General features: G+C 35.7%; 1 protein-coding gene across 2 annotated transcripts in view; it reads left to right on the plus strand.

Annotated features, from left to right (window-relative positions):
• LRRK2 (leucine rich repeat kinase 2) overlaps positions 1-18,749 on the plus strand; it is a 136,970-nt gene that overhangs the window by 7,724 nt on the left and 110,497 nt on the right. For both annotated transcript variants that reach the window (XM_055318624.1, XM_055318623.1), the window contains 8 exons: positions 1,059-1,147; positions 3,594-3,728; positions 6,105-6,239; positions 10,058-10,189; positions 12,597-12,716; positions 13,197-13,336; positions 13,432-13,511; positions 14,835-14,941. In XM_055318624.1, coding sequence (XP_055174599.1) covers positions 1,059-1,147; positions 3,594-3,728; positions 6,105-6,239; positions 10,058-10,189; positions 12,597-12,716; positions 13,197-13,336; positions 13,432-13,511; positions 14,835-14,941 — 938 coding nt within the window. The remainder of the gene's footprint in view (positions 1-1,058; positions 1,148-3,593; positions 3,729-6,104; positions 6,240-10,057; positions 10,190-12,596; positions 12,717-13,196; positions 13,337-13,431; positions 13,512-14,834; positions 14,942-18,749) is intronic.

Here is an 18,749-nt window from a genome sequence, read left to right on the forward strand (position 1 = left end):
TTTTTTTATTAAAGATTTTATTTATTTATGAGAGAGAGAGAGAGAGAGAGAGAGAGAGAGGCAGAGACACAGGCAGAGGGAGAAGCAGGCTCCATGCAGGGAGCCTGACGTGGGACTCGATCCCAGGTCTCCCGGATCAGGCCCTGGGCTGAAGGCAGTGCTAAACCGCTGAGCCACCGGGGCTGCCCTCCCAGCAAACTTTATTGTAAAACATAATCTCCCTGTATTCAAGAACTTTTTTCCACCAAAGTCTTAGAGTACTAAAGGAGAACTCTCATGTGGAGATGAAGTGAGGAGTAGTGGGTATGGTACAGGGACAGGTAGGATAACATGAATTGGAAGATAATTGACAGAGTAGAGAGACAAGGTCTCTCAAGTCTTGACCTTGCCAACTAGAGACCATGTGGCAAGTTTCTTGGGAATCTGTGGATGTCACCAGGCTCTGTCTTCTCCAAATGATGGAAAGCTAACCACCAGTAGGTAGAAACAGACTAAAGATTGTATATTTTAGAATTGATGAACTCAGATACTTAAATTTAATGAATTTGAACTAGTTGAATATTATTGATATACTGAGTTCACTATGATAAATATTGTCAATTACTCTTTCAAGAATAGTAAAAATCAATAACTTAAATATTTATATGGGTTCTTAATTTATATGTACAAACTAACATCTTTATTACATCTCTCTATTTTAATATATCAACATCCATAACATGTAATTCACAAGTCTATATCAAATGGGCTTGATCTCTTGATGCATATAATTCTTCATGATAGTTTAGATATGGAGTTGGGTGAAAGTAGTTAATAATTGAGTTTGAATATTCAGAGGAAAAAATTTTAACTTTTTAATTTAGACATAATATTTCCCTCTTAATTGTTAATAAGTTTGGCTCAATTTTAATGAAAGAAAAATGCACAAGAGCTTCAATAAAGGGAATGAAATACAATGAGATGAATAAAAATACAGGTGAGTGAAACACAATATCTAAAAAAACGAACATCTAAGTGTGATAATTCACTCTTACCTTGATTTCTGTTTTTAATTACAGACTGATTCTTAAAATGCTAACAGTTCATAATGCCAGTGTAAACCTGTTAACAGTTGGACTGAGGGCCTTAGATCTCCTTCTAACTTCAGGTAATACATACACATGTATATTTTAATGTTGACTCAAATTAAAAAAAATTTAAACCATTTATCAAATGTGTTTTAATGTCTTTTTAAAGTATAAGAACATATACTTGAAATACTTATATACTTAAATATCAGTCATTTCCAAAAATCTTTGTTTCTATTTTCTCTCCTCTCTCTTTTTAAAGATTTTATTTATTCATTTGAGGGATAGAGAGTGCCAGCACAGCAGGTAGGGTGAGTCATGGAGGGAGAGGGGCAAGCAGACTCCTTGCTGAAAATGGACACACACGCAGGGCTCGATTCCATGACCCTGAGATCATGACCTGAGCCAAGACCAAGAGTCAGACACTTAACCAACCACTCAAGTTTTCCTCTCCTTGTCTCTTTTTTTCCTTTAAAATTCCCACCCAATATCATGGCCTTAAGCATCACCTTTATATATTATCCCCAAACGTAATTTCTGTCCCTAGCTTTGCTCCCAAAACCTGGTCCCACATGTCCTATTCCCATTAGCTTGTTGGCCACACATGTCATTGTCATTATTATATCTTTCTCCATTATATCTCTAATATTTTTCTATATATTCTAAGGTATGACATAATAGCAATATTTTAAAAGTACATAGCTTCCTTTTTGAATGCTAAATGCCAGGCTTCACATGTAAGATACTTCACATGCTTCTAAAAATGTAATCCTCAAAACATCTCTTGAGATAGGTATTTGATCTCAGTTTTCTAGTGAGGAACATGGAAGTACAAAGAGATTGCATCGGCCACTAACTAGTAGAACGAGAGTCTGAGTCCACATATCAGGTTCTTTCCTTGAGGACAATTCTGCTTGGATGATTATGGACCTGAAAACATAGAATCTTGGTATGATGCAATAATTATGATCACTGCTGTAATGGACACTTGCTGTTATATAAGGTTCTGAGAACAAAGGCTACTCACAGGGGAGCTAATCATGATGACAGGGAGTGGTTTTCCACCTCAAAATGGTAGAGGGTGCTTTAGGTCAAGAGAACAGCATGTGTAGAGTTGCAGATACCTCGGAAGATGACATGATAGGGATTGGACCTGTGGGGTAGGAAGATTTTAAATGTGCTCATTGGCCCTATTAAGTAATGAAGACCAGATAAGAGAAAGGAAGAAGGAGAGTAAAGACGAAGGGAGAGGAGTAAGAAAGGCCACTTTACCACAGCCTTTTATTAAAGTACATAATGGGATTCACCAATGAGTCTTAACCATGATTTATTTGAAACCCATCCCTGGGAACCTTTTTTTCTTTTTCCTTTGTTCTCCGTTTGCAATGGACAGGAAACTGAGAGTTTATGAATTTGAAAAATGTCCCAACATTGGGATATATTGAAGTCAGCAATGTGCAGACAATTAGGAAATCTGACGTGTGTCTTCAAAAGACTGGTTAATTTAGTATCTTCCATATAACATTTAGAATTTTGTGCTGTTAGAAAAGTTCTTAATGTGTTTTAAAGTTCATCTCAGATACTTATTAAAGGTTACTTTATAGATTGTTTCTATTGTTTGGCCTGTTAGTTAATTGATTTAGTAGCTATTGGGCACTTAACTGTTGTGTTGGCCTCCGGAGAACTCTAAGGCAAATGAGGCAAAATTCCTACAACATAGAAATTCACTGTCCAGAAGCACAGTCTAATGTAACTTTTTTTGCAATGAAGGATATGTTGCATCTTTCAATATCATGACAAATAGCCATATGTGGCTATTGAACATTTGAAGTGTGGGAAACTAAATTTTAATTTTATTTAATTTTAATTTTGAGTTTAGAAAGCCACATGTGTTTAGTGGCTACTTAATTGTACAGGACAGGGAAAGACATAAAAAATAGTGTGAGTGGGCGCCTGGGTGGCTCAGTTGCTTAAGCGTCTGACTCTTGATGTCTGCTCAGGTAATAGGATCCAGCCCTACCTCAGATTCTTCAGGCAATGGGGAGTGTGCTTGAAGATTCTCATCCTCTGTCCCTCCTCCAACTCATACTCTCTCCTCTTTTTTTATCAAATAAACAAATCTTTTTAAAAATAGTAGTGTGAGAAATAATTTCAATTTATGTTTTTAAAATTTTTTAAATGATTTTATTTATTTATTTGAGAGAGAGAGAGAGAGAGAGAGAGAGAGAGAGAGAGAGAGAAACATGCATAAGCTGGAGGGAGATTGAGAAGGAGAGAGGATTCAATGCACAGTTAAGTGCCCAAGGTAGGAAACAGAGCTGGATGCAGGGCTTCATCCTATGACTACAAGATCATGACCTGCACCAAAGCCAAGAGTCGGCCGTTTAACCAACTGAGCCACCCAGGTGCCCCCAAAAGAAGAGTCCACAAATCATTCATAGCCCTAATGTGAAAATCAACACACTAAATGTCAAAGCATTTGACATTTATCTATTTATCTGAGGCATATTGCTCTTTTCAAAATAGGCAAAATCACTTTGCTGATACTGGATGAAGAAAGTGATATTTTCTTGTTAATTTTTGATGCCATGCGCACATTTTCAGCCAATGATGAAGTCCAGAAACTTGGATGCAAAGCTTTACGTGTGCTGTTTGAAAGAGGTATTTAAAAATGTCATATTATCTTTTCTCATACTTACAGAAGAAGCAAGGGAAAAGTAGAATATAATTATGATCATTAGAAGGTATCTAAAATTTTACTATTTATGAAGAAATGGCGCTGTCAAGTCAAGGATAACTAATGGGGTTAATTCAGAAAAACTGCCCGTTTTCTGGATAGAATTTCATTCCTAGGTTTTAAATTATGCAGTTGTAGTAGACTTTCTTCCATTGCTTCACAAGGCTTAAGGCTCACTTTGCAAACCGGAAGTGTAGGTGTTAAGAAAGAAAAAATAAAACTGTGAAGCTAAAGCATAGATTAAATTTGGATTTATGATGTTGAGTCATCTCCAGGGATTTTAGAAATTGCTACAGGCTCTGTAGAAAGAACCAGGAGGCTTGCAAATTGTCCCTTAGGGAAAAAATATGTATTTTATTGCATGACACTAAGATTGATAACAGAGATTATCATGTCATTTTGGAGTTGGTTGGAACCATTAGTCCTTCCACGGACTTGATTAGGACATGGATCAGAGAGGTGACATGAGCCACTTGCCTGTGGGCACACAGCTTGTTACCATCACTGTTGTTTAGTTTACCACCATTTTTTGGGACTAGCTTCTGCATCATTATGAGAACCAACAGTGCTAGAGGTTTAGGCTAAGAATAACTTATGTGGGTTCTGTGTCTATGTCAGTTTGCCACTCTCGTTTCTGGCAGCTCCAGGAATGGAATAGATCAACATCTACTAATTTAATTCTTGTCTCGTTCCAGAGAGACTTCAATCAGCTTATAGATACTTATAATATACCAGAGGAAAAAATGGATGAGGAAATGCATGAAGGGAAAATAATATAAATCCTGGTTAAATTTACTAGGGACTTCAGGTCCTGTATACTTGTAAAGGCATGGACCAGAAATCTGGCTCTCTGCTTCCTATCAGGCAAAGAAGAGTTAAACATTGCCTGTTACAAAATTACTTGAGATAAAAATAAACCCATTTATCAGGAGACATAATCAGTCTCCTGGTCATAGGAGACCTGGGAATATACTCTCCTGGGTTTGATAAACCCTAGAAATGATAAAGTATACACATTTTGTAAGGAGTACAAAGTGTATTTCAGTGAGAGAGACTCTATCAAGTGTCAGAACAGTATGGTCCTGGAAGCTAGCTCTCTGATGATCAGCCTTGGCAGAGAAGAGGTTTACTGTGAGTGGAGAATCAAGGAACCGCTTGTCTTTTGGGATATCTTCTATAAAGGTTATATCTTGCAACTAAACCTTTGATAAGAACTGAGCAGAACTGAGTTTGAGGTTCCATTGTCTTGCGCAGGTCTGTAATCTTCTGTGTTGCAGTTTAAGGGCACATTCTTATTGATGGAAAGAAGGCTAACATCACTCACTAGTATTGTGGCACCCATCTAGGACATATGGAGAAGGATCAGGGAATGTTAAAAGGAAGCTCTTATTCAATAGAAATATTATCAGTACTGACAGTGTTTTGATTCTAAATACAGAGTAGAAAAATTTCCGAGTTTTGCTAGGACTATCAAGTTCCCTGGGACTTACTGGCACCTGTAAAGTGAATTTTCAAAATTTGAAAGTATACTGTGGAAACTACTCCATAAAATGAGAAGATTCCATGATACTCCTCATTTATTAGAAGAACCTATTCAGTTTCACATCATTTTATATGGACCATTGGTATCAAGTTGAAAAATAAGTAATGCTGATCATAAAGAATGCTGCATTTTCCAGCATATTTGTCAGTGCCATTCCTAGGCTAGATAAGCCAGATTTTTCTACTTGTTTTTGAGCTACTCATATAATAAAAATACTCCAAATGGAACTTATTGGCTTGATCAAAAAGACTTTAATTATGAAAGCTTATAATAATTTCTGATGAAATCAAGACCATTAAGACAATACTTCAAAGTCTAAGTGCTTGTCACTTGCTAAAAAGTTCACTCCTCTTGAACTGGGCTGCCTTTCACCAGTGTACCATTAACCACTCCTTTTTAAGTATTGTGATATATTCGCTTGTAGTAGGCCATCCTTATTAATCATTGGTCAGTTTCCTCTAGAATCTCCCAAATGAAATTATAAATAAAGGTGTTTTTCTGAGAATTGTTTGGTCACTGACATTTTCAGATTTTAAAACATGGAGTAACTAATATAGGTCAAAAAGAAATCTTTTAATCTCAGTAGCTTTTTTTTCCATTATAAAATTCTTAGGAAAGGCTTTGCTGAAATACGTATTTTTAACTTTATGTATGTTTACTTTGTCTCATGCAATTAACATGAATATTATATTTTTGAGCAACTGACCTTATATAGTATCTTTAAGCTTTTCCATTATTTTGTCTTCCATTTTTCTAGTTTCAGAGGAGCAGTTGATTGAATTTGTTGAGAATAAAGATTATATGATCTTGCTCGATGCATTAAAAAATTTTAAAGATGAAGAGGAAATTGTGCTTCATGTACTACACTGTTTACATTCCCTAGCAATTCCTTGTAAGTACTCCATGTGCCTGATTTCTTTTTTTTAATATGAAAAGTTAATACTTTATATCCTTTCTGAATGCATTTTTAAAATATTTTTATTATGTAGAAACTTTTAGATGTGAATTCTATTTGTTTATTAATTTAATTAATTGCTATTGATTGGTACTGTAGTGCCACTGGCTCAGGACTTGGTGTTGGGAAACAGTAGCAGAAAACATGCACATATGTTTCTTGCCTTCTCAGAGCCCATGGTGCCATGCCAGATATAGTTAAGTATATAGGTGATTACAGTGTATTATAAGGCAAGTATTAGCAGAAGTACATAGGGCTGTAAGAAAAACAAGGATAGAAGCAAGATCTCTTAGTAGAGACTTTAATGATGAGAGCTTTGTGTATGGATGTCTTTGTGTATGTGGAGGTGAAGTGAGAATGCAGACAGAACATTGTGAACATCGTTGTGTCAAGATCCTGAAGCAAGAGAGACCATAGTGCATCCAAGACAATAAAAATAGCTAGTATCCAAAAGCTATAAAGAACTTACCAAACTCAATACCCAAAGAGTGAATGAATAATCAATCAAGAAATTGGCAGAAGACATGAATGGACGTTTCTCCAAAGACACATGAAAAAATGCTCCATGTCACTGGGCATCAGGGAAGTGCAAATAAAAACCACAATGAGATGCCACCTCACACCAGTCAGAATGGCTAAAATTAACAAGTCAGGAAATGACAGATGGTGGCAAGGATGTGGAGAAAGGGGAACCTTCTTGCTCTGTTGATGGGAATGCAAGGTGGTACAGCCACTTTGGAAAACAGTATGGAGGTTCCTCAGAAAGTTGAAAATAGAACAACTCTATAACCCAGCTACCCTGTGACTAGGTATTTATCCCGAAGATACAAATGTAGTTGATCTGAAGGGGCACCTGCACCCCAATGTTTAGAGCAGCAATGTCCACAATAGCCAAATTATGGAAAGAGCCCAGATGTCCATTGACAGATGAGTGGATAAAGAAAGTGTGGTATTATATATATATATAATGAAATACTACTCGGCCGTCAAAAAATGAAATCTTGCCACTTGCAACAATGTGGATGGAAGTAGAGGGAATTATACTAAGTAAAATAAATCAATCAGAGGAAGACAGTTATATGATCTCACTCATATGTGGAATTTAAGAAACAAAAGAAGATCATAGGGGAAAGGAGGGAAAATAAAATGAGATGAAATCAAAGAGGGAGACAAACCGTAAGAGACTCTTTTTTTTTTTTGATTTTTATTTATTTATGATAGTCACACAGAGAGAAAGAGAGAGAGGCAGAGACACAGGCAGAGGGAGAAGCAGGCTCCATGCACCGGGAGCCCGACGTGGGACTCGATCCCGGGTCTCCAGGATCGCGCCCTGGGCCAAAGGCAGGCGCCAAACCGCTGCGCCACCCAGGGATCCCGAGACTCTTAATCATAGGAAGCAAACAGGATTGCTGGAGGGGAGGGGGTAGGGGGATGGGGTAGGTGGGTGATGGACTTTAAGGGGGGAGGGGCACATGATGTAATGAGCACTGGGTTTAAGACTGATGAACCACTGAATTCTACCTCTGAAACTAATAATATACTACATATTAATTAATTGAACTTAAATAAAAAATAATTAGCGGAAAAAGATATAAGAAGTTCAGTAAACTGTGTACTTAAGAGTATGTGTGCGTGCGTGTGCACGTGTGAGCACATACGCAGATACCCAGCCCTGAGTGTCTGCTTAATGGAGGTGGGGGCAGGGCTTGATAAGAGTCTCATCAGTGGATGAGACTGGAGACATAAATAGATCTTGAGGGCTCAAAAGTCACAGGACGGAGTTTGAGCTTTATAGTGATTCTTGTTTAGCATTTTCTTGATGCTTTGAAATCTAGGCACTTACCTTACAAAAAAAAAGTACAAATAAGAAAAAGTTAATTTGGGATCCCTGGGTGGCGCAGCGGTTTGGCGCCTGCCTTTGGCTCAGGGCGCGATCCTGGAGACCCAGGATCGAATCCCATATCGGGCTCCCGGTGCATGGAGCCTGCTTCTCCCTCTGCCTGTGTCTCTGTCTCTCTCTCTCTCTGTGTGTGTGTGAATATCATAAATAAATAAATAAATAAATAAATAAAAAGTTAATTTGCTCTGTATTTTACTGGTGACCACTAATGGGCTAAAATCAGGATTCATTTTATTACTTTTGTTTTGTAAGTGCACGTGAGCATTTCATATTTCATGTATTACCTATGTGAGTTTGTCCAGGATATACACACGCATTTATCTAGTGATGTTTTCATCTTCATACATGCAAAGTTATGAGGATTAAATGATTAAATAAGTTGAAAAATGCAGAATAGTACCTGGCGTGTAATAAATGTAAAAACGTTGATAGTATTATTACATAATTTGTATTTCCTATGGATACACTGTAGTATAGTATATATAATATGCATACGTAGTTTCAGATATAGAAGTCTGCAGATGTGAGTCTTCAGTAAAAACCCAATCCCATTGTGAAAGAATGCCCTTTCTTCATGATTGTTTTAAAATCCATCATTTTCTTATCTTTCTTATCTAAGAAACAACATACGAATATAGATGGGGCTGTCCTATAACAGGAAATGGACATACTTTTAATTTTCTGAGTCATCCACTGTCAAAAAACTGAATATATTTTTCATTTTACTGTTCCTCAGCTATATTTATACATTTATTTATTTGTTTTGGGCTGGCTACTTTGAAATTCATTGTCTTCCACCCACATCTGACATAACTGCAGTGAAAAATGTGTTGATTCAGAATGCAAAGGTCAAAGAAAGTAGCAACTAAAAATAAGAAAAGTGAAATGTTTTAAACACTGATTCTAATTGAAAGGTGTTTGCTTTTGAGTCTTAGGGCAAATCATGTTTGCTCTTCTGAGTAAAATCAGATAATTATTTTCAGAGGCCATTTCCTTTCATTATAACGTGTTTTCCTATACTCAATGCTCTTTAAAATACAACTTAAACAGTAAAAATACATTTTTGGGAAAACGGTTAGTTTGATTATGCCAAAAAGGCAGAAAAATGTTTTGCAAACACCTTTTTTTGGTTTGTTTTAATAATAGTCAACATTTCATTCAGAAATGTAAATTAGTTTTCTCTATATAGGTTCATATATTCACTCTTTCTATAGACTAACTGCCTTTCCCAGTAGATTCTTTTCTTCCTTTCCAGTTTGCCTGTGTTTGTCCCCTAGTCATATATCCTGCTTCCCCCATGTTTTCCCCCAGATATCTCAGTGCTTCAGGAAGCTTGATTTTGCAGTCTGCTACACTGGCTGCTCTTCTGCTGCCCTTTTGGAATGGGCAGGAAATAAGTCATAGTTGATTTTGGCTTTTCTGTTATGTGACAGGATTTTGATTTTCCTTCTGTTGATTTGAGAAAAAGGAATAAAATAAAGGGCATTATCCAATGGTGTGGTGTCTCCTTAGGAAATAGGCCCCAAATTCATTTATTTGAAAACTTATTATGACCAAAAATCACATTTTTAGATTTACATAAAAACACTCAATTATCCCTTAATTTAATTTTATTTTTAAGTCAAGAGACAAGAGTAGAGCAATTTTCCCTTAATGCTAGAGAAGAGTCCTAAATCTTATTATATTAGCATTGAACATAGTGTTTTTTACAACTATTTGACAGAACATGATACTTAAATTTGGAAGTATGGCCATTATGCTGGCATATATTTATAAAATATAGAATATGTTTTTGTATGTATATTTCAAATGGGAAGTTATTACCTTTGTATAATTATTATTTCTTTAAATTTAGGCAATAATGTTGAAGTACTCATGAGTGGCAACGTCAGGTGTTACAATATTGTGGTAGAAGCCATGAAAGCATTCCCTGTTCATGAAAAAATTCAAGAAGTGAGTTGCTGCTTGCTCCATAGGCTTACATTAGGTGAGTTATAATTCTTGTTAATTTATTATCCTGGTCTAGGGATGCCTGGGTGGCTCAGCAGTTGAGTGTCTGCCTTCAGCTCAGGGTGTGATCTTGGAGTCCTGGGATTGAGTCCCACTTCAGGCTCCCTGTATGGAGCCTGCTTCTCCCTCTGCCTGTGTCTCTGCCTCTCTCTCTCTCTCTGTGCCTCTCATGAATAAATAAATAAAATCTTAAAAAATTATTATCTTGGTCTATCTGATGTAAGTATATATAGCATATGTATGTTGTATGTTGGTAAGTAGCGTATTGATATACATTGGATGGAAATACTGTAAAATAGCAAACGATTTTGCCATGCTTAGAATTTTAAAATGAGTGGCAAAAATTGATGTGCATAATGTAAGAGAAGTCTTACTGTACTATTCATACTGTATTTAAAGTATAACTATATCAATAGTTGATACATACAAAAGAATAAGCATAACATGTAGAACATGTAAAGTGCAAAGCAGAAGAATGGCCCAACCAACTTAACTATTGGTACCTTACCAGTTCTGATAAAGCTACTCTGGGCTACTTATTTTCCTTGCTTTCTCTATTGAGTTAACACTATCCAGTTTTCAAAAGCCATCAACTCAAATCTTCGGATAAGGGTGCTTTTCTTTTTTTACTCATTTATCTCTTAACAGATTATTATTTGTACCATTTAATGACTAGAGAATTTGTTGCCTTGTTATGCTTCAGAAGAAGCTTAACTTTCTCTTCATAATTAATATAAAAGCCCAAAGTCAATGAATACATATTTAGCATTTTGTCAAATTGTGTAATTTATGGTCACACACATTACATACACATTAATGTATGTAAAGTCTTTATATAACTTGCTATGTATTTTCATATAAATTGTCTGAAAGTAAGGGAAGACCAGTCTCACTGGTATTTGCCCAGAGTCACACAGCTGGTCAATGGTAGAGCAGTAGTCAGCAGTGGCATGGTAGGGAAAAAAAGGTGAAGGAACAATCCAAGTTTAGATAAATTGGTAAAACTAAAAGAGAGTCTTTTGAAATGACTTTCCAAGGCTAAAGATTACCAAATGTGGGGAGTATGTCTGTTTAGTGGTTGAATGTGAAAGAGGCAAGAACATAAGAAGGTGTCAATAAAAGAAGAGCTATGCCTCATTAAACTGCTTTTTGATTTTGAAGCCATTGATTAACATTTGGTTTGGGCTTTAAGCTTTTCATAATATAGAATCTTTTCCAATCCTGGCTTTGTGTCTCAGGGATCATTTAATTAAATTTATGGTTAAGTAGGAGTTTTATTTTAATTTTTTAAAAAGATTTTTATTTATTTATTCATGAGAGACACAGAAAGAGAGGCAGAGACACAGGAAGACAGAGGAGAAACAGGCTCCATGCAAGAAGCCCAATGCGGGACTCAATCCCGGGAATCCAGGATCACACCCTGAGCCAAAGGCAGATGGTCAACTGCTGAGCCACCCAGGCATCCCGAGTTTTATTATATTTTTTAAAATATTTTATTTATTTGAGAGAGAGAGAGAGAGAGAGAGAGAGACCATGAATGGGGGTAGGCAGGCAGAGAGAGAGGGACAAATAGACTCCCTGCTGAGCAGAGAGCCCAGATGAATGAGGTGTTTGAAACCAGGACGCTGAGATCATGACCTGAGTGGAAGTCAGATTCTTAACTGACTGAGCCACTCAGGCACCCCTCATTTTTATTTCTAGAAGGAAACTCGTGACTGTTGGAGAGTTACAAATAAGCTTAAATGGAAGGAGGCATGCATTTCTGGAATATCATTTATAAATTCCTTCCTCATAAGGATTTAGATTTTCAGATGATGTGTTGATTCTCAGAAAAGTGAATGTAAAAAGGGGTGAGACTTTTTCCTGGTTTGGGTTAGAGGGGGTGAAAATTCTTCTTCCTTCTTTTTTTTTTCCTGAGATCATCACAGGTAAGATCAAATAATCATGTGTGACAATGAGTTTTCTGAGCAACAGCATTCCTTTAAGTGAAAGAAGGGTTCAGCAATTCGTTTAATGACAAGGGAGGATTTTCTCCTTCATCTTTAGAAGATCAAGCTATTTTGTCCAATGAATACTGTAGTGCCATGCATAACAGATACCTCATTGTTTTATATAATGACATGAGAGGGAGTGAAAGAGAATGCAATTAATGTAATTATTTTTTGCCCAGTCAGTTCCATTGTCTAAGTGAGACAAATTACTACATGAAATAAAATTTCAAACCTTTATGCAATCATAGTAAACTATTTAAATTAAATTAATATATATCTTAATGTCATTAAAATATTCACTATTTATTTTTATTGATTTAAACACTGTTGTATAATTCAAGCAATTTAAATTCCATGGATGACAATTCAACTAATATCTCACTTACCTTTCAGGTAATTTTTTTAACATTCTGGTATTAAACGAGGTACATGAGTTCGTGGTGAAAGCTGTGAGGCGGTATTCAGAGAACGCCACATTACAAATTGCAGCACTCAGCTGTTTAGCGCTCCTCAGTAAGTAGCTGTACTCAAAAGGAAATTCTTACAGCTGCATTTGATCTTGAATGTCAACATTGTGACAAGACATTATAACAAGAAAGTCATATGTGGAGTAGGAAGCATTAAATGCCTTTTCTGTTCCAATGTAATTCATTTTCTAATAGAAGATCCTGTCAAGGGAACTAACAGTTGTGATAAGTACACCCTTTCCATTTCATGCATGACTAAATACATCCTTGATTTAACTTTGTTATTGGGTAGCTAATCTCAATTAATCTTCCTCTAGTTTGTTAGATTATTTGATACTCTCTTCCTCATTTGATCATTTACCTAGATGGAATAGCAATATTCCAAAGTGTGTAATATATTTAAAAAGTCCTTATAATGAACTAAGGCCACAAATATGAAATACCTCACTTTGTTCTTAATGTTTCAAAATCTGAATTTCAAGTTGGTCATTCAAACTGTTAAGACATATCTTTATATTTTTTCAAGCTGAGACTATTTTCTTAAATCAAGACTTAGAGGAAAAGAATGAGAATCAGGAGAATGATGATGAGGAAGAAGGAAAATTGTTCTGGTTGGAAGCCTGTTACAAAGCATTAACATGGCATAGAAAAAACAAGCACGTGCAGGTTGTAATCTTTCATAAATATAATACTTATTCAAAATTATGTTCAGTAATTTATGTCTTAAATTTTTTTTCTTTTCTTTTTTCTCCCTGATACAGGAAGCTGCATGCTGGGCTCTAAACAATCTCCTTATGTACCAAAACAGTTTACATGAGAAGATTGGAGATGAAGATGGCCAGTCAGTAGTTTTTGATTTTATATGATAGGAGATTTTTAGTTACATTTTTAATCAATCCCTATAGAATACTGTAACTATAATTTTTATTATTAGAAACATTTTTAATATAGGCATGTATGTTTCAAGTGTTGCCACAAAATATTAGTGTGTATATAATATTTTGATCCCTGGTGTCTTTGAGAGATATTACCCAGGGATTTGGAATCAAGAGTCATGTAGAAATGATGAATTGTTGAGCAAGAACCTTTCAATTCTCTAGCTGATCATTTAAAAATGCTATGTTAATTAATCTCAGGTGACAGAAATTGCAGAGCCATCCGTGACCTTTTCTGTTGCAGTCTCTAGCCAGCAGGCTGTCAATATCAAGAATTAAATGTGGTCAGAAGCTTCATTAGTGATTCCTCACTTGATGTTGCATTGTTGACCTGTCTTTTCTTGCGAGAGTTATTTGTAGGTGTCAGCTTTTGAGGAGGCTTTCCACAGGAGTGTAATTCAAGCTTCATAAAACCAACCCTCTTTCTCAAAGATACAAACTAAAACCCAGAGTTTTGTGTATATCAGAGTTGTTTCATGGCCATGAGCCTTTGTGCTTTATGGAAATGCTTATGTTTGCTCTGGGTATGCTCTTACTTTTGATGACTTTTAAATGACTTATCTTGGAAACTTAAATAGGAATAGTCTACATCTCACATCCTGAAAATCTGTTTGTATAGTGATCCATTGCCAACCAGAAGAGAATTAATGACATAGATGCTATTTAATTTTACATCTCCGTTTTGAAAGGAAAAAGTAATTCTTTTGAAAACTGTATGTTAAATGAACAAACATCCTAATCCACTTTGAGCAATCTTTTTAAGAGGTTAGGTTAATGGTGCAGTTTATAAATTTCAGCTCATAGCACATTGATTCCTCAATATCCATAGGAGAACTTTAAAATAAGTACATTATTAAAAGAACATATATTCCCTATACTTTTAAAACTCATGATGCTTCTTTATAATTTTCATTTTTCTTTTGTTTCCATTTTCTTCTTTTTCTCACTTTATCTTTTAACTCTTTATTCCTCTTTATATATTTGCTGAGTCTTTCCCCCTCTACTGCTTATCAAATTTAAAGAAAGAAATACTAATTTATTAGGGTTTAGTAAATTTGAACTATCTTTTAAATATAAAACTGTTCAACTATATTTCACTCTTATAAGTGGAGGTGGCATGAAATGTTTGTATGCCTTTATTTGTTGTTAGAGGTTAGATAATGGTACATGAATATTTGAACTAATTATTAAAAATATTACCATTAATATTGTGGTTGAATTTGTGAAAGGTTCCCAGCTCATAGGGAAGTGATGCTGTCCATGCTGATGCATTCTTCATCAAAAGAAGTCTTCCAGGCATCTGCAAATGCGTTGTCAACTCTATTAGAACAAAACGGTAAGGGGTGCACCATTTTTTAATACAAGGATGTACATTTTGTGTTTTTTTAAATTATAAAGGCAATTATGTTATAAAAGTTCAGATATGTAGATTTATGTATGTGATATATGGATATATTGGTATATATATAAAAGGATAAAGAAGAAAATAAACATTTTTATTTTTTTCCTGAATTTCTATATGTATGGTCACACATGACATATACAATATGTTTTCTATTTTTGGAGAAATAGGATACTATTAATACATTTGTAACTAGATTGCACATATTTTCTTTTTCGTGATGATAAATGTAAAATTTCATATTACCATTTTTAAAGGCAATGTTATTCCCTAGTGTACAACTAGTCCTGGATACATCTGTATCCTATTTTATGAACCTGTTTTTCATTGATGGACTCTTGTGTTGAGTGGGATTTTTTTCTTTTGTACCAAATGGTCGCTTTTTTCTATATTCTTTTATATACTGTTCCTGTTATTTTTTAAAGGCAAACTTTCTAGATAATGTAATGGGTGGAGAGATATTCACCATTCTAAAATCTGGTAAAATTGTCATTTATATGTTAAGTCTTACAGTTTTCCATTATTAAGGAGACGAAAATGGCTATTAAGCCTTTGGAAATACTTTGAATTTTAAAATTGAAGCTCTGGCTGTTCAGATTCCAGGCCCCCGTGAACAGGAAATACTGCCAGAAAATCTTGGTAGAAAATTCATCATAGAGGCATTGGGACTTGGCAGCTCTTGCAGGATATTTTTGGAGAGAGAAAAATAGAGAAAAACACGCAAAGCCTGAAACAGAGACCAATGGTAGCACCGCCTGTTAGTAGAGAACCTTCACAGAGTGAAAAGAATTAGAAACCACTCATGCATGTTTCTCAATGCTGTTATTTAAGTCAAATCAAGAGGAAAATAATTTCTTCTTCCTTTTCCTCCTTTCTCACTCCACTTCTCAGTGGCACTTTAATAAAAAAAACTTGAGCTGGCAAGAGCCCTTACAGAGAGAAAGGGCTTGCCCTCTGGGATGATGAGTCAGAGCAGGAGTGGTAGGAAAGGGAATTGCTGTCCTTAAATCTCCCATCATCTGCTGTGCAGAGGCCTGGATAGGATCTCATTCCTGAAAATGGGGACCAGACTTGGCTGCTTTTGTATGGCACATCTAGGAGAGGAGAATAATCCTAGTGTCTGAGGATTAATTATGTTTGGAGCCAGCCTTGATTTCTTTGTTCAGAATCAGTGTCCTGCTCTTCCTTGTTCCTTATTTCTTTGTTCCTAGCCACCTGCTGGGTAAACTGTACTCACATCCCTGTATTGTTCTTGGAGTTCTGCCTTAGGAGAATATTAAGAACTGAGCAGCTTGGTCACCAACCTCTGCAGGCAGCATCTCATTAAAAGACACTTGGAAACATTGAGTATGCAGGATTGGATGTAGTTTTCTAGAAAAATGATTGGACTGACAGGTAGAAGAACTGGTTTCTGCCATGGTGTTACCCAGGCCAAAGCTAGAACATCTTTTTGACATTTTCCTCATTTAATTAATTAATGAGTTCAGTCAATGTGTATTGAGCTGCTGCCAGACAATGATCTAGGCACTTGGGATATACCAGTTAAATAGAATACTTACAGGTTCAGGGAGCTTAAACTCTAGTGAGGAAGACAGATAGTAATGCTAAATAAAATATATATTATCTTTCCAGTAGTTCCCTAAAGAATAAAAAAAAGAGGGACTCTTGGGTGGCTCAGCAGTTGAGTGTCTCCTTTTGGCTCAGAGCATGATCCTGGGTCCAGGGATCAAGTCCCGCATTGGGCTCCCTGTGAGGAATCTGCTTCTCCCTCTGTCTATGTCTCTGCCTCTGTCTCAGTGATTCTCATGAATAAATGAATAAAATCTTTTTTTAAAAAGAAAAAAATATATAATGTCTGAGATAGATATGAAAAAAATGAAGCAAAGAAGGAGGATTTGTGTTAGGAGTCAGAGGAGAGAAAACAATGACAAAGCAACCAAGAAAAAAGGTGAATCTTGACCAAAGAGCTGAAGGAAGTTGAATATTGTTATTGGCTCTTTAAAGCAGATAATTTATTGCTAAAATGGAGTGGCAGAGGTCAGGAGTATTGTGTAGATATATGGTAAGTGAGATAAGATATCTAAAATGTTCTGTAAACTCTGAAGTGACTCTATGATGTAATTTCTTCTAGGTCCAGTGTTTGGTGAAATTTCTATTCTCAATTTTTAAGTTAAAAGTTAGGTTAATGTCTAAGACAATGGTTCTTAAAGTGTGGTCCTTGCACCTGCAATAGTATCTCCAGGGAACTTGTTAATATAAATTCTAGGGCCCTGTTCAGACCTGCTGAAACACAAACTCTGGGTTTGGGACATAGTAGTCTGTTTTTCAACAAGCCCTTCTGGTAGCTCTGATGCTCTCTGCATTATGAGAACTTCTCGTCTAAAGGGACTTTCATCTTTTAAAGTACCCCTTGGTTAGAATTTAGCCACTTTAGGAGGGGTTGTTAAAACTTCCAACATGACTAAGCAAAATAACCAACTTATCATATTTTAATGTATGATATTCTGGGTGTCTTTAAAAGGTATGAGTTTTTCAGATTTTGGCAGTATATTAGCATGTGTATATCAATTTCTCTTATTTCTGAGTTTTCCCTATTTTCTATCATTTCTTCCTTTTCCAGTTTGAGGTTGATAACCCATTGTCAAAATACAGATCTTTCTTGACTTACAATGGGGCTGTGTCTGATAAACCCGTCATAATTTGAAAATATGGAAAGTTGAAAATGCATTTAATACACCTAAGGTACTGAACATCATAATTTAGCCTAGCCAAACTGAAATGTGCTCAAAAGACTTCCATTAGCCAGTTAGGCAAAATCATCTAACACAAAGCCTATTTTATAACAAAGTGTTGAATATATCATGTAATTTATTGAATACTATACTAAAAGTAAAAAACAGAATGAGAGGTATTGAGTGATTAAGTATATTGTTAAGTGTATCATTTGTTTACTTGTATTTTGTGGCTTGCTGCCACTGCCCAGCCTCAAGAAAAGGTATCATACCACATCTCTCCGGGAAAAGATCAAAATTCAAGTTTTGAAGTATGGTTTCTACTGTACGTGTATCACTTTCACACCATCACAAGGCTGAAAAATCATAAGTTGAACCATCCAAAGTTGGGACCCCTCTGTGGTACTTAAATTAACGTGTTCTAAGTTTCATTTCCTGTCACTTTCAGAGTGTTGAATTACAATATGTAATGTTGGAATTATATTTATGTAGAGTCTTTAAGACAATTGATATTTATATGGAAACTTCAAGATAATGAACTTGAATTTAACAAAAGAAGTTTATTACAAAGAAAAAATTATTCTATAATCATTGTTGGAATATAGTTACTTCCCCACATATGGTGTGAAGTCATTTGTAAAGCATAAGAAATATAGATTTCTTTTTTTAAAAAAAATTTATTAATTTATTTGAGACAGAGAGAGTGAGAGAAAGAGAGAGCACCTGAGCAAGAAGGGCAGAGGGAGAGGGAGAGGCAGACTCTTGGCTGAGCAGGGAGCCTGATATGGGACTTCATTCTACGATCCTGGGATCATGTCATGAGCTGAAGGCAGACAGTTAACTGGCCGAGCCATCCAGGCACCCCCATATCTGTATTTCTTAAGCTTTGGCATTGCTTTCTGAAATTATGTATTATTCTCCTAATCAGTGCTTTCCATTCCTTTGCACATGATGGTATACATAGAAAGAATAATGTTTGTACAGTCCACTGGGAGAAATGGAGAAGGTAG

Source organism: Nyctereutes procyonoides, unplaced genomic scaffold (genome assembly GCF_905146905.1).
Source record: "Nyctereutes procyonoides isolate TBG_1078 unplaced genomic scaffold, NYPRO_anot_genome, whole genome shotgun sequence".
NCBI classification, from domain to species: Eukaryota; Metazoa; Chordata; class Mammalia; order Carnivora; family Canidae; genus Nyctereutes; species Nyctereutes procyonoides.